This window comes from Periophthalmus magnuspinnatus, chromosome 16, assembly GCF_009829125.3.
Source record: "Periophthalmus magnuspinnatus isolate fPerMag1 chromosome 16, fPerMag1.2.pri, whole genome shotgun sequence".
NCBI lineage: Eukaryota > Metazoa > Chordata > Actinopteri > Gobiiformes > Gobiidae > Periophthalmus > Periophthalmus magnuspinnatus.
Window position 1 is genome coordinate 17604558 of NC_047141.1, and position 15947 is coordinate 17620504.

The 15947-nt window shown below is 36.4% G+C and overlaps 2 protein-coding genes across 5 annotated transcripts in view; one reads left to right on the top strand and one right to left on the bottom strand.

The window, feature by feature from the left end:
- Positions 1–6853, top strand: part of LOC117383689 (neurocalcin-delta A) — a 61488-nt gene extending 54635 nt beyond the window's left edge. For all 4 annotated transcript variants that reach the window (XM_055227579.1, XM_055227578.1, XM_055227580.1 and 1 more), the window contains 3 exons: positions 2247–2352; positions 3450–3569; positions 4699–6853. In XM_055227579.1, coding sequence (XP_055083554.1) covers positions 2247–2352; positions 3450–3547 — 204 coding nt within the window. In that variant the 3' untranslated portion in view covers positions 3548–3569; positions 4699–6853. The remainder of the gene's footprint in view (positions 1–2246; positions 2353–3449; positions 3570–4698) is intronic.
- Positions 6854–7339: 486 nt separating this feature from the next.
- On the bottom strand, positions 7340–15947 carry LOC117383682 (grainyhead-like protein 2 homolog). The gene is made up of 15 exons (XM_033980886.2): positions 15734–15947; positions 14830–15013; positions 13750–14109; positions 13555–13607; positions 12962–13172; positions 12471–12582; positions 11582–11676; positions 9785–9943; positions 9582–9639; positions 9121–9260; positions 8993–9030; positions 8823–8914; positions 8613–8698; positions 8458–8522; positions 7340–8107 (listed from the first exon to the last, which is right to left on the bottom strand). Exons 1-15 carry the CDS (start codon positions 15745–15747, stop codon positions 7993–7995), a joined length of 1782 nt encoding a protein of 593 aa, XP_033836777.1. The 5' UTR covers positions 15748–15947; the 3' UTR covers positions 7340–7992.

Below are 15947 nucleotides of genomic sequence, written 5' to 3' on the forward strand. Positions count from 1 at the left end.
TTGATGCTTCTCCAGCTCACAATTGGCTACAGGGAATTACTGGATGACATGGATCCTGGGCAGATTAGGGTTTCTTTTGAAGTAAACAGGGACACAAAAATTGAGGAGAGTAGTTTTAGTGTAATTTGGCTTATACGCTCATAACTACTGAACATTTTGCCTTTCTGTAAAATTCTTTCAGTATGTATAATCATCTACTTCAATATATATGAAATTACTTTTATATAAATCAACTATTTTATCATGATAAATGGTAATTGCACTGCCAACCTGTGGGTCAGTGGATCTACCCACTCAACCGAGTTGTCGAGACGCAAGCATAGTTTATTATATTCATTATTACCATTGTTTTATGTTACACCATATCTCCAAAGCACGTAGTGTTGCTCACTTTTGTTCATTGACAATGGCAATAAAAGGTGTTTTTCTTTTGATTTTAAAAACATCCTTATAAATGGCAAATGGTCATTTTTTACCACACTTGGACGCTCAACTAGTTTTACATCGAAGAACCACAAAGCCATTAATACAGTTATATAATGCAGACACTGTAGGCAAGGGAGGTGAAGTGTCTTGCTTAAGGGCTCATAGGCTGTATACACTGATAGAAGCTGGGATAAAACCTTAAGATAAGTACGTGAACGCTGTAGCTCCTGCTGCACATGTCAGTTCTAATGCTTGGTTTGCACTGTTGGACATGACTATAAGTTTGATGACTAGAAGTTTGTCTAGATATTTGCACACTGTATACTGAGACCAATCTAGTGCCAAATGTTATGCAGTTTTATAATTTTAAGTACACTGAAGTTTGGCACTTATCAAAAATGCCTTTTATTGCAAAATAATAAACTTGGCTCATGATTTATATGTATACTGAGACCAGGCTAGTGACCCTATATGATGAGGGAGTTGCCTTATTTGATGTTGTAGGTTTTATTGTAGTGTCTTTATGGTGAGCTGCCCTAGTATTATGTGTAATTACTCTTATCCACCCATTTGTCATGTGTTATTTTATATTGAAAAGGGCAGGGTGGTGTTCCCAGCAGTCTGTCGTATCATGTCTTCTTTGATCTTCTTGTAATATATTTTTGAGACCTATACACTACACTGGTCTTATGAAAAGTAGTTGTTTCTAGTTCATAGCTCATTGTGCATTGGCACACTAGACTACATATATCTGTTTTGGCTCCCACAGGTTTGCAGGTAAAGCTTTTAGTATTTTTTTTCTTCACACCTCATGCAGTTTGTGTTTGTTTCAGCTCTGCAGGAGATCATACATTTTGTTGTGGTGTAGTCGCTTCCTGCTGTAAAACCAAACCCTATTTAGTCCCTCTAAATTGCCTGTGTGAATAAGACTTGGACCATAGAAGATGGTGGTGACATGTGTGTGTTGGTGAATCAGATATGGGGTACAGCCAAAAGGTTTCTGAAAGGAGCAGGTCAATGGGCGGGAGCAGTGGGAGCTGAGCAGCTGCAGGGTGGATGTGGTCGATGTTGTCTGAGGGCCACAGGAGAGCTCACAAATAATACTGGCGAACGCAGGGTTTGAAGTAAAGTGTAGATAAAATGTCCTGAAGAAATTTGGATCACTACTGAAGCATGTGAGGAGGGTTTTAATCATATAGCTTTGTTCTTGTATACCAAGTCAGTCCAGCATTGCTTTGTGTGAGTAAACCAATTAGAGAAATGATACGTGACACATCTACCTGAGCCAGTGTGTTGAGCCATTTAAATAGCTTGAGAAAATAGTGCAGTAGAGACTGCTGTAGGCACAAGTACTCCAATAACCAATTTTAAAATTAATCTTCATCTTTATTTGAGAGAGCTTATGAAACTGTCAATTAGTATACTATATTTTCTTGTTTGTTGTATTATCAAGCAATAATGCACATTTGCCTTTTTGTAAATGTGACAGTTTTACCTATGCAGCTAGTTTACAGCTATAGTTCCTGTGTGAGGTGTAAAATGTCAGCAAAGTCATGTTTTTAAAAGTGAGCCCAGTGGCCACCCTAGTGCAGCCAATTATATTATTATCAATTTTATTTTGAGCCTGAAACTCAATAGACAAGCAATTCGAATGTTATGCAGTATTTGTATTCTTGGTGGAAATTCCTGTAAAGTTTCATAATTTTAAGTACACTGAAGTTTGGCACTTATCAAAAATACCTTTTATTGCAAAATAATAAACTTTTAAATATTTGGCTCATGATTTTATAAATTAAAGTCAAGATATTTTGACTGTACAGGCGATCTACAAGATGGTGTCCTCAGTGATGAAGATGCCAGAAGACGAATCGACACCTGAGAAGAGGACAGAGAAGATCTTTAGGCAAATGGATACCAATAGAGACGGTGTGATTTTAATCAATATTTATGCGCACACACTTTTGTACATTATGGATAGTACTTTGTATAGCAACAACATTATATCCTCTTGTTTTGCTTATTAGAACTGTCCCAGAAATGTATAGTCTGACATTTTAATAACATAACACTAGTATCTTTATATTTGCTTAACTTCTTACAGTAAATCTCTCTCTGTCCTTTGTATTTTGTTTTTGATATTCATATTTTTTATTGCATTTTAGCATTTTGTACCCACCCCCCACACCTTGCATTAGTGTAGATCAATTATTGAACAAATTATCTTTTTGAAAAGCCGATCCACATGCACTACTTCTACTAAGTACAATCAAAGTGCCAGTATATGAAATCCACTTGCACTTATACAACTATCATCATTGTCTGTTTGATCAGTGGATTTGTGAAATGAGATGCACCAGCCATTTAAATTACAAATGTTTTTATAGATAGCTTGTCAGTGCCAGTGCCACCTGGTTGGCTGGCTGTTATTCAAACAGACCTGGTTTTCCATCACAGGGGTTTACTGAGAGCACTCGAGACTCAAGCATCCATTCAACATAGACAATTCACACCAGACACAAGTTGTTGTTTTTTTTAACCTACAAGGTTAAAAATCCTACATCACAGCCATATAGTGGTGTGGGTCTTAAGAGTTTTTAATTCAATAATTATGACGATTATAGATGTGTAAATATATTCTGAAGAATTTTAGAATCAATAATATTTAATTGCATGTAATGTATACTCAAGATCAACAACTAATAACTAGTTCATTTACTTTTCAAAGACATTATTCCTGTAGGATGGGGCAGTGGTCAGTCAAGGAGGAAAGGGTTTAAATTTTGTTTGGTTTAAATTATTTGTTATTACACAAATGGGCTGGTTTGTTACAGTCGTTTGTTATACAAGGAATGTAAATGCTGCCATCTGTTGGTGGAAAGTAGTAATAACCACAGAGTTTACTAATCGTTCAGTTTCATTTACAAGAAATAAAAAAAAATATTATGGTTCAATCATATTTTTTAGAGAACTATATAAACAAAAACTAAAATTACATGTGTTCAAACTGTATCCATATGTTGCAGGTAAATTGTCTCTAGAGGAGTTCATCAAAGGAGCGAAGAGCGATCCGTCCATTGTGCGTCTGCTGCAGTGTGACCCCAGCAGTGCGGGACAGTTTTAGACCAGAGGCATCAACAAACTCTGTAAGGCTCCTCACGCTCTGCTACTACAGCACAAACTCGCACACACCCATACCAGCCTCAGTAACACCAGAGAATACAAGCACCAGAGGGGTAAACAAAGCCAAAAAGAATAGTGGCAGATACACACAGTGAAACATGGAATTTTTCCAAATCAAGTGTGTTGTTTATGTTAAATGTTGATATTTTCATTATTTTTAATTGCTCAAAATGCTTATTAACTCAAAATCTGTAATATATTTGCTGAAGAAATCCACTTTGATTTAAATGGATTTCTACTGTCACCATAGTAAAAAAACATCTAAGATTTTAATTTATTCTATAAATAAATTCAAATTTTAAAAGTGGATAATTGCACAAATGGACATTCAAAGATTGAGCTGATGTGCAGTATTCTGATATTTCTAACAGATTTTAATTTCACTGTGAAATTCATATTTAACTTCAGTCCATACTAATACACTCAGTGTTTGTTTTATCTAGCTTACATGTATGTAATATTTCCTCATAACTATGCTGAAGTAGAGAGTTTATTTAACTTTCTAGTGATCTATATTTAACAGAACATCACACAAAAACAATTGTTGTGAACAATTACATTTTATTGACAAATAGCCAGGCAAAGATTACAGAACTTCTGCAAGAAGACATTTATTTATTCCAGTCGGGAAATTGTTGCAACAGCAAAGTACAAGAACAGCAGCAGTTGACTGACAAAAATAGTCAAGATTCAAGAAAAATAATCGTTTTCAGTGCATGGTGAGGAGCGTGTAGGATGTGGGATGGGTCAGCCACAGTGGCTCTGCATTTTTTGGTTGGTGAACTGAACTGACCTTGGAGATGATGTAGGTGGCCGAAGGTGTTTCTTTGTCTTTTAAAGCCTCCATATGTGGGCTTTGACAATTGTTCTCTTTGGCTTCTCCTTTAGTTGCTAATGTAAGACCTTTTTGTTAAGTTAAACTTAACTTTTGCGAACTTTAAAGAAATACCAAAGTTTAATGAGCTGGTTTTAGTTCATCTAATCTTGTGTTTATGTGTGTTTAAGGTGGGGCAAACTGTCTTATCACGCAGCCCACAACAGGATGTTATTTCCTTTTACATGGTAACTGACCATCTCCATTTTTCTTTATAGTTGCTTCTTCGGGTTTCTCTTGTTGACCCTTGGACCTCCTTCACTGGAGCAGATGACAATGACGAAGATGATGAAGATTGCAGCTGAAGTGAATGAACAAGGAGTTATGCACTGAGGACTTCTACTATCGGCTATAGGCCACTCCTCATTACTGTAAAACCACAACCCAATGACCCCTTGTCCTATTAATATTGACCCCTACCACCCAGAGCAGAGGCTGGATATGAACAGTTTCTTCATTTAAGTATTGTAAGTTCTCTCTAAGTCCTCCTCCTCCTCCAGACAGTGGACAGTAACTAAATTGTAAATAGTACAAACTGGAGTGTGTGTATTAATGTCTTTGCGTGGTTCTCTGTGCCCCTGTTGGCTGTAAAGGGAACTACATTGCTCCCCTACCACTCCTACAGTGTATCATAGTGGGCATGAGACAGAAACCAAATGATGGTTAAGGCAGAACTATTTTCAAAGTGGACTTGTGAAGAACCTCCCTTCACTCAGTATTGCTTATCCTTCTTTTCTACTGTGATAATGTGTCTGGTGTATTTTTGCCAACTTGATAGACTTGGTGCATATTTTGTGCTGGGACAAAAAGATATGTATACGTACTATAATGCTACTATGCATATGCTCTTATCAGTATCAGTTGTATTCTTTTCTTCTTCACAGCCTATTCTTTTCTTTTTAGTGGAAACTCATTGCAGCGCTTTAAGAAATAGAAGATGTGTCATTTTAAAATTATGTAGGCATTTCCATGCAAATGAATTTCTGTCTGTAGTTCAATTCAAAGTGTCATTCTAATGCACAGTTATACATTTATTTTAAATTTGAAAATAATTCTAATGCTTGAACAGTTCGGTGAATCAGCCCCCAAATTATAAAACTAAATGAAATATTGAGTATTTATTGTTCATCACATTTCTCAAATGTGCATTACAAAAAGTACTGCATTTAACCAAGTATTTAACACCTGACATTTGAATTGATTTACTGAAAAAAAAATTTATTTACTGCTATCATATGCTGTAAACTGTTGCTAGTGCAGGCATTCAAAGCACAAATTTCCTCAATGTATTTTCGACTGCACCGATTTCATTATCGTAAGTACAGAGCTATAGATTTCAGACATGTATGCATGTGACTATCAGCATGTTCACAAAAGGCCAGTCTCCCATTGCGCTTTTTGCTAACTCGTGTTTGTTATGTACTCAGTATTGTAGTTACTGCCAAAGCTGACCATATCAATTTGGTTTTAGGAATAAAGTGGAAGAAATACCATTGAAAATGCATAGTGATTCTCAATTGGTGTCATCTCAGGGTCAATAGTGTTTATCTGTAACCATAGTAACATAAAGACCTAATCATGATTTGAAAAAGGGACAATGTGTAAAATGTGATTAAATGAATTTAATGTAAAGTTATATTGTTTTAAAATGTTTTAGCAGTAACACATATTAAAATTAGACATTTTACAGATTGCCCCATCATTTTTGACTTTGTAGACATAATTGTTAATAATAATAATTTCATATCATCACAGAAAACCAAAATATATTCCCTCTTTTTTCCTCACTGTACCATGCCTGTGACACACTTTAGGGGACCCTAAACCAGTTGAGAATCCAAGCTTATAACTGTACATATGTATTTAAATATTTTCACACAACAGTGAAAGTGCCCACATGCTTTTATTACTTTTACTCATCACCATTTCCAAAGAGAACAGGCTCTTGTCATTCTGTATTAGGTCCATCCCTGAATGTACCAAGTGTTGTTTTTCCAGTTAGAAATGCTTTGAATGTTTTATGAAATAAACTACTGTTTAGTTTTGTAACGAAAGAAAAGACACACAGAGAAATTACTCAAATGAAATGGCTTTTATTGTATTTTTATTTTTATTAAACGTCAGGTGTAACATTTCCGTCAAATGCAAAACAGCATCTTGTGGTAAAGTGCCAAATTAATACAAGAACAGTATTGTATAAATTTATACTCTACAATTGTTAAATGTTGAACAAAATGTTTGTAATTGTTGCATTTTGTAGGTTTTGTATCCTGTATTATTTAGTGATGGCCGTCTTTTCAAAATACAGGGCTGTCTTTTGGTCCAAATTGAATAAGTCAAGAAATAAATTTACATCTTTGTGTGCAAGACAAATTGTGTTGTCTTAACTACAGCACTTCATCTTCACTTTTCTCCATACTGTGTTCCTGCAGACCAAATGCTACTAGCAAATAGTCTGTAGTATGAATGAGCAGCCACCTGGGACTATAATCTGTACAGGTTATTTTCCATACAATTAGAATCAAGCATTATAGTCAAAACTCTGCTTATTAGACAATTTGATGATTAAATGATTGCTCCTGAAAATGCATGTTATGTCTATCAGCAAACTGACCAAGGTGCACCCGCCTAAGGCCCAAAGCTAGGAAAAGCTTTTAGTGACCCATAAAGATTAAGGAATAATATATTCTCTCAACCTGTCAGGAGCAGAGGGCTACTCTCATACAACACTTGGGCACCCATCTCCAGATGTTGAGTTAGGCATGGTCAACCCATAATCTAACAAGAAAACCCTGCAAAGATGGATTTATTCTTTTCCATACAAAAAATAAATTAAGTTGAAAAAAGCCACATACAAGTAACATGGTACAAAACTATATTTATTTACCAATTAAAAAACTGTACATTACAACACATTTGAAATGGAGCATAAAAGTCAGTGAAACACTGAAATTTGCTGGACCAGTTATGAGTCCCTATAATCATGTCATAATGATTTTTGTCCCTCAGAAGAAGACCACAATCAACACAAACTGATGAAGCCACACAGTTTAACCACATCCACGGGACGCTTAAAGACATCTCATATAATCACAAATGCTACTTCACAGTGGCACAAAGGGCTAACATCTCACACAAAATAAGGGGCATTGCCAAGAAAACCTAGGCCTACTTTTAATGTAAAATATACAATATGGTACAAGACATTCTCTGATGTGTGTGAAGAAAATAAATGAGATTTTGGATTTTGGGGTGTGGGACTATACATTATTTCCAAATCCAGCCACTAGGGGTCATAAAACATGTGAGCAGTTGTCATCAAAGTATAACAGGATTTTTTCTAATAAAATCCTTTCTGAATACACCTTGCATGCAATTCAAAAATAATCACAAAAGCAAGGAGTTTGGGGAAATAAAATTAAGCCACGTTTTAAACCCATTTTTCACTGTTTCATGTAATAAATAAACCATTTGACTCTCATATGAAGGCTTGTGTAGTGCAAACAGTGCTGTCATATCTCGGAAAGAGTGACTCGTAGTGAGTCTGCAGATGCCTCTATGGCCAAGATGAAGGTGTCCTCATTGGAGTAGTGCTGGATAATGTTGTCATCCATATTCACTAGGACCCTTTGGATAGACACAGTAAACTGTTTTACATGGTCTACAAAATGCATGGATAAAAGGTAATACAAAATATATACAAATATGATTTGTTATTTGACTTTAATATTTGTATCTATATATTAGATTATGTAGAGTATATACAATTGATAAAGCTATAGTAATTAGGCATTAGGTAATTACCATATGCAGAATTGAAACTGAATAGCTTAATTATCTGAATAAACCCAGGTATTTCTGTTACATATTTTGTTCATATTGTTGTATTAATTTTATATACATTTTTACACATAAAGTCAAAACACATTGCATTGCCCTGGGTGGAGACATAAAGCTGTAACTTGAAATTCACTCACCCTTTTTTACTTTTCTGGTAAACCTTCACCATTTTGTCAATAGGCACTGCATATTTCTCTGATATCTGTGAGATACACAAGATTCAGGGAATAATGGTTATAAACTAATGCAAATAGATTCATGGTAGATTACACAAGTACTGATCCGTACTTACTGCCTCCATAAGTGCTTTGAGAGTTGGTGTCCGTAGCATCAAAGCATCAAAAACTTCATCATTCTCTTTCCTCACGTACAAAAGGACTAAGAAAAAAAAAAAATCAAAGGAATAAGACTACATTACAAGAAACAACAAGTAACCGAGTAACTTCAATGTTTTGACATTTTTAGTAGGGAATAACATAAGGGTAAAACACTTTAAACAAACCTCTTTTTTCTGGTTCAAGTTTGGGCCTCTTCATCTGAGGTGTGCACAGGTCCTCCTCTGAAACACATGAGAATCTCCTCATCTTCACACTCCTGCACAAAGAACAAAAACACCACAGTGCACAGGTATGTAAAAGCAAAAGCATCCTTTTATTTTTTATTTTAATTTACCCATCACTTTCAACTTCTTCTGTGTTAAAAGCAAAAACCTATGGGTCGAAATGATACAAGTTAGACGTAAGATATTACAGGCAATTATTTAGGTTAGTATTTGCGTAAGTGTGATCTGTATGTCTGACCTGTCCCGACCGCTGCAAGTTCCCAAAGTGGGCATCCGGGATGAACAGGACTGGCTGGGAGTCTAGGTCTTGCTCAGATTTGAATAAGGTCGTGTCAGATCTCTTCACTGGAGACTGGGACATACAACTGCCACTTTTACCTGAAGCAAAGTTTTTTACATTGTAGTAAGTAACATGTTCCATTTACAATGGCCTGAACATTGTTCCAGACTTTCATAAACACACAATTCACAACTGGGCAATATACAGGCTGATTTTAATTTTTAATATTTACCATATACAACTTACAGAAAAGTACAATTGTCACTCCGCATTTAGCCTCCCATCAAATGCCGTTTAATTAAGATTTGAATATAATAATTGTCAATTGGTTTTGAATATAAGATTTGTGTCAGTTTTGCCCTCCCATAATTGTGACATAACCATTGTAGCACATATGAAGACGTGACTAAACACTTTACCCTTTGTCCTTTTTCGGAGCTGCTTTTTTTCTTCATCACGTAGCTTCCTCTCTGCGCCCTGCCAGATAAAGCAAAAGTCACTATGACAGACAACAGGAATACTCACACCCATCTGCACATCCCCTACGTGTGCATTAGTGTTGATGTTACCACATTATTGGCTTTTTCATTTACAAAGAAATCATGTCTTCTTAAATCTGCACCTTATCACAGAAGACCTTGATCTCCGTGAATGCCCGGTGGATGGGTTTCCCTTTGCATCCATTGTAGCTGTATGTGTCGATCTGAATTTTCAATGGAGTCCCTTTAACGCCTTTTTGTGACGAGAAGTCTGTGCTCAGGCAGTTGACTGAAATAAACACCTGCCAGATAAAAAACAGGGTGTGTTTAGAGAAAGAGGCCTTTTATCTTGCCTGCTTCTTTGTCATAATCATCTCTGAGATGTGTTGCTACAGTATCATTTGAATTCTATATCATTTGTATTGTTTTCACCATAACCATTATGCTATTATGTTAAATGGCAGATTTTTATGTTAAATTGTTTTCATGAAAGTTTTTTTTTTACATATACTGAGAACATACTTTAGTTCAGTTTATATCAAGTTCATACAGGCAAGACATTGTGTCCGTGAAAAAAAACAACTTCACCCTTTATATATGCAACTATTATAATTATTTTGTCACAAAAACACAGGGTTACTTCAGCAGGAAGCATCATTATTGTCAAAAACTTTTTCACACATTAAATTTATGACCCAACACATTCCCACGAACAATTATGACAAACCAATATCACCAATGTAAACTATACCAGTTAAACAGGACTAACAGCTCGAACAACAGGTCCAGCTATAACGGTAGACTTTCTTCATCAACAACGAACAGCTATTTTCCCACTGCTCCAAGTCGTGTCTAAACCCGCAACAATCACTATTGGTTTGAAAAGCCTGAAGCATAAAATCCACCTCCTACACTGCCTCCATAGACAACTGCTAGCAAACACTAGCCTCTGTAAGCAAGTGGGAAGTGTGTAGCATTTGTGTGAATGTGCAATCCTTCAAAATGCTGTTGTGAAAGTAAATGGGTTCACTGGGGCACAGTGAAGTGTTGTGCTACCTGGGACAAACAAACAGAAAGGCAGGATCCAGAAAGCAGCTAATGTAAAATGCAATCACTAAACTATGTGTGGAGGATGAGAAGCAATGCCTAGCAACAGTATGGCACAGTAAAACAAAAACACAAAAAAATGAATTCATGTCATCAAAGGGCGTTTGATAGAATGGAAAGAGTGACAAAGTGGGAATAATGATGCATGTCACCCAGCTTTCATGTTACATCAACACTGAAACAAATGTTATCATCTAATTTAAAGTACAAATAATCACTGCTAAAATATGTTGTTTTATAAAGCAACTTCTTTCTGAACATAAAGACACACACAGAGAAGGACACGCACACACACTCACACAGACAGACACACAGACACACACAGTCACATACACATAGACACACACACCCCCACAGACAGACACACACACACACACACCCCGACAGACACACACCGACAGACATACACACACTGACAGACACACACACACCCCGACACACACAGACACACACAGACACAGAGACACACATACAGACACACACACATAGACACACACAGACACACCTCCAGCATAGTTACACCACAGTTCTTATACCAATGTGCTTTTATCACCACTAATAATCAGCATCATCTTGAGAGCCCTCTCTAATCCTTTTGTGTCACAGTAAATATTTATCGGCAAATATACACAGCTGCATTTACCACTTTACGTAAACACAAAAGCGTCTTTTTATTGTGGAGAGTGAAACTATGATCACTCCTTTAAGTCCATGTTGTTTGGTTTCTGTTTGCTTTTTTAACTATCTCAAAACATCAGTCCCTCAGTCAGATGGGACACAAGGATAGGAGTGAAAAATACCTTTCTTTCTAAGGATATAACAACTGACTTTACCTTTGCCTCCTCAGTGACGTCCCATGTGAAGGAGACTGCATTGTAGGCAATTTCCTCAACATTGGAAATTGTACTGAAGCTTTCTTTATAGTCAGCTGCAACAACAAGGAAAATAAAACACATAATTTAAGTCAATAAGATGATCCACAACAGTAAAGTATGAAAAAACACAGCAAGTAATATTGCTACTGCAAGTAACCAGTTTAGATTACGAACAAGATGTATTAAACTTCTGTAAAGAAAAAAAAACACTGTATAAAAAAACTCACAGAACCTTTTAAATAAAAAATGTGCTACACTGTGCAGTCATAATGTAAATCAGCCTCTACCCCCAATACCTGCTTGACCCCTTCTCCCTCCATTATAATTGCCATGTTCTAAACCCTACCCTTTCCTAAAGCTAAGCTCCTGTCTGTAAAGCTGCAGGTCTGTGCTTGTCTCCTGGGATTGTTCAGGAGATGGCACTCATCCAGGCCCCACCCATCTCTCTTGTCAACGTCTATGCAAATGCCAACCCAGTAGCTGCCTCTTCTCATGGATCCTGTGGGAATCGTGGACTGACAGTTATTCAAATTGAATTTTCACATTAAGATGACGAGTGGCTTTGAAGGTGCTTGTTGACAGATTTTGTAGAATTTTGAAATCATGTAAAAATTATTCTTACTATGAAGTGGAATATATAAATATAATGTCAATATTGTTTCGATCTAAATGATTATTTGTCATCTTTTAACCATTTAAATATGTTTCCTCAATATTAATATAACCAACTTCCTTTATATAGTACGCTTGGTTAAACTGAATAGACATTAAAACATGTATTAAGTCAATATCTTGTATGACATCTCCAATCACCATTAGATTACCCTTGGAACCCCTACTGTCTTACCTATATCTAGGACACGCTGCTTGGCTGTGTGTTGTCGTGAATGCCAATATTTCCAGTTTTTTAGCTGTTCATCTCTGCACTTGTCCTCCCCAAAAACAACCATGATGACACTCTACAAAGATAAGAGGAGGAAATATTTAAGATAACATTGCCAAAGCAAGAAAATTTAAATACAATCTAGTGTTTACAGACGTGCCACATTATAGAAACATTCTCTGGGAGAGCTCCAGCCACTGCATTCAGTGCTTGAGTCTGCAGGGTCTTATTTTCTTTTTTCACAGAAAAAAAGTTAACTAAACTTAGCACAAGTTACAAATGTAACTACAGTTCTATGAATCCTGGATGACCGCCAGAGAGTGGTGCTGAAAGTTGAAAGAGTGATTGCCTTTGCGTATGCACAGTCATTCAGTGCTTTCAGCACCGGCCTCCAGCGTTCAATAAGGATAAAATAAAACTTTTGCATATGGTCCCCTCACACAAACTAAGCTCACCTGTACCACACTGTCCTGCTGCAGCTCTGCCCCCCTCACTGTACCCTGGTTAGTCCTAGACGGCGTTGGCCCTCTAGTCTGGAGTTTAACTCCCTGAGTGTGAGACAGGGTCAAAGGGTAAAACTGCCCACGGTTCAGATACGCCATTGGACCTTCTTCATGTCGTGGTCGCAGAGACATACTGGCCTCAAGACAATACAGGAAGCCATCACTGCAAAAACAAAACAAAATAATGATTAAATAAATAAATAAAAAGTATTCAGTCTCTTAGCAAAGACAATTGAATTCTGTCAAATAAAGGTTTTGTCCAGTTGACTTTTTTTTTTTCTCCATACCGGGATGAATTACACAGATATTCACTCTTAAAGCTGGTTTACCTGATTTCAAGCTGATCTTATTTCATCACAAAATTATGCTTTTATAATATACTCTTTGAGTGAAAACACAAAATTGACTCATTTACAAAAAAAAAAAAAAAAAAAAAAAGATCTTCATTACCCCAGTTTTTACTATATATAGTAATACACAATATTTATGTGTTTCGGGACTTATTATGAATACTGGCAGTAAAGGCATTCAAATAGACGTCTTACTTTGAGACATTGTAGTGCAACTGGCTGGCTCCCCCAGAAGAGTTTTGATACACCTAAATTAACAAACAGAAAAAAAAACTTTATCACTTGTTTTCAAAACATAATATTAGAGATTAGATTAGAGAAACATTAAAGGACATAATTAATCATTACTCCTTGAGAAAAACAATAATGTTCCTAATTACTGTACTATACCTCATCCTCGTAGACACTGTCTGGAGTGCTTCTCTGTTCTTCTTTTAGGTACCCAGAAAACAAGTTGTCATATCTGTTTTGTTCATAAGGCATTCTTATTGGGTCCTTGAATTCTTCCATGTAGACATTGGCAGGGATAGTTTGAGCTTGTGCTTTGACCAAAACTGTTCCACCTCTGTCTTTCCCAGTGTGTGTATGTGTTGGCACATTAAGAGGTCCGTATTGTTTTTTTGAATGGTCTATGGTCGCTGTATCATGTAGCGACAGGTTGACAGGCATGGAGTTCAGAGCTTGGTCTAGTATGTCGTAATTATCAAGAACCTGCGGTTTGCCGTTGGCAGTCTTTTTGTCCCTAGAAATCTGGAAATCAAAACAAAATAATAATCAGTTGTTTATCCAGCAAGTACAAGGCGTAATCATTATCAATAATTACCAAAACCTGAGAAACTGAAACTCCAGACATAAATGAAAATGCAGGTTTTGAAATTTTTTATGACCCCCATGAAGCTAGAGTCTTTGTATCATCTAGTCTTCCTCTTACTACATTTATTTTAGATAACAATAGAATATCTTTGTAGAGGATGGAATTTTGTTCAGTTGCAAGTAATAGGGTGAGTTTGACTGCATCTTCTGTAAAACTGGTGCCATCCAGTGCTTTAACTACATTAATGATCATCTTGATGTAGGTTTACCTATTTTCATGTATTAGTAGATTCTGGCCACCTCTAATATTGAAGAAAAACTTTAAAATACAAAGAAGAGAATTAACAAAAAAAATCTCTCAGATTATTGTTGACACAATGTAGCTATATGTCCATTGTAAAGCAAGTGAGGAAATAATCATGTTACATGAAGGAAAATAAATGTTTGTAAGTATGTTTTAAATCTCTCAAATCTGCAGTAAAAAGTGAAACCCAGACTTCAAAAACCCAGACTTCAAAAACACTCATACTCAACCAACTCAAAATTTGTGTACACATATTTCTTTTTGTTAATGAAGCAAATTATTCCAATAAGATCAGAATGTGCCTGAAATTACATAATAGTCATTTTTAGAGCATTTATGTATGATGTGTGCACCTTGTAATAGTCGTAGAGTATGCCCAAAGCTGCAGCACTCTCGTCATCCCCGTTAATGCTCATCATGGCTTTGGTGGCAGCAGTTAGTGGGTTTTCCAGGTAGCTCTTCCAGGCCTCATCATCGCTGCCACTCAACAGTTGTCGCGGCGATGCTTCATTTGGTACCACTACCATGAGTCGTTTACTGAAAACCCACCAGAAGAAAGCCATAAGACATATTGAGCTCTGTTGTTAGTGCAAATCTATTCTGTCATTAACAAAAGCTACTTCTGCCAAACCAGAAAATCTGCCTCAGGCTGTTTCTCACCAAACCCGCCTCAGTCCCATGTGACAATGTTTACGTTAGGAATTAACATGATCTTCAAAGGAATGATGGAAGGTGTGTAACCTTTTCTTACAGGCCTACTGAGATGACATGTACACACAATTTAAATTATGCCCTATGTTGAATTGTAACTAGCAATAGTCCTACTTTTCTCTTGTGTGAGACCATCCATTGAATGACAAATTAAAAAGAAAACTCAAGCCAAACAAGTGTTACATGGAACAAAGCGATTATGTTGGGAGATAAGAGAAACCAAGACAATATATCCTAAATCATAATTTTAAAAAATAGGCATATTATTAAATATAGGCATTTACATGTTGAAAGTTTTACTTTCAACATGGGTGCCAGTAGGCTTATGTATTTGATGTCCTTTTTGGCAAAACTCTATAATTGTAGACTATTTTCAACGTTAAGTAGAACAATAAAGAAGACTATAACACACTGCACACACACTATAACAACTACTTAAACTGCTAACGTTTACTCCTAGTCACATTTATATGACCAAAACATCTATACGTTCCTCAAAATTAACTTCGCAGTTTGCAAAGAGCACACTTTTAATAGTTTGCTTACCTGTCCACGTCCATGCTGCTGCTGCTGTTGCACTCCTGCTGTTCTCCTGCTGTTCTCCTGCTGTCCTCCCGGGCGTTTTGTGGGACTTGTTTGACCGGACTTTCTAGTCTTGGTGCAGGTCAAACTTTTAACCTGGATATTAATCTACAAAGCAAGCACATGCCAATCTGTCTGAATGGGACAATGCACTCTTTAGTATTAGAACCACGGCTCC

What these genes read in the sequence shown, in the direction of transcription:
- LOC117383682 (XM_033980886.2), bottom strand. An exon ending in TTGCACTACAATGTCTCAAA is followed by an intron (nt 13,173 to 13,554) that starts GTAAGACGTCTA and finishes TTGTTTTTGCAG; the next exon opens with TGATGGCTTCCTGTATTGTC. An exon ending in ACGTCACTGAGGAGGCAAAG is followed by an intron (nt 9,944 to 11,581) that starts GTAAAGTCAGTT and finishes TTTATCTGGCAG; the next exon opens with GTGTTTATTTCAGTCAACTG.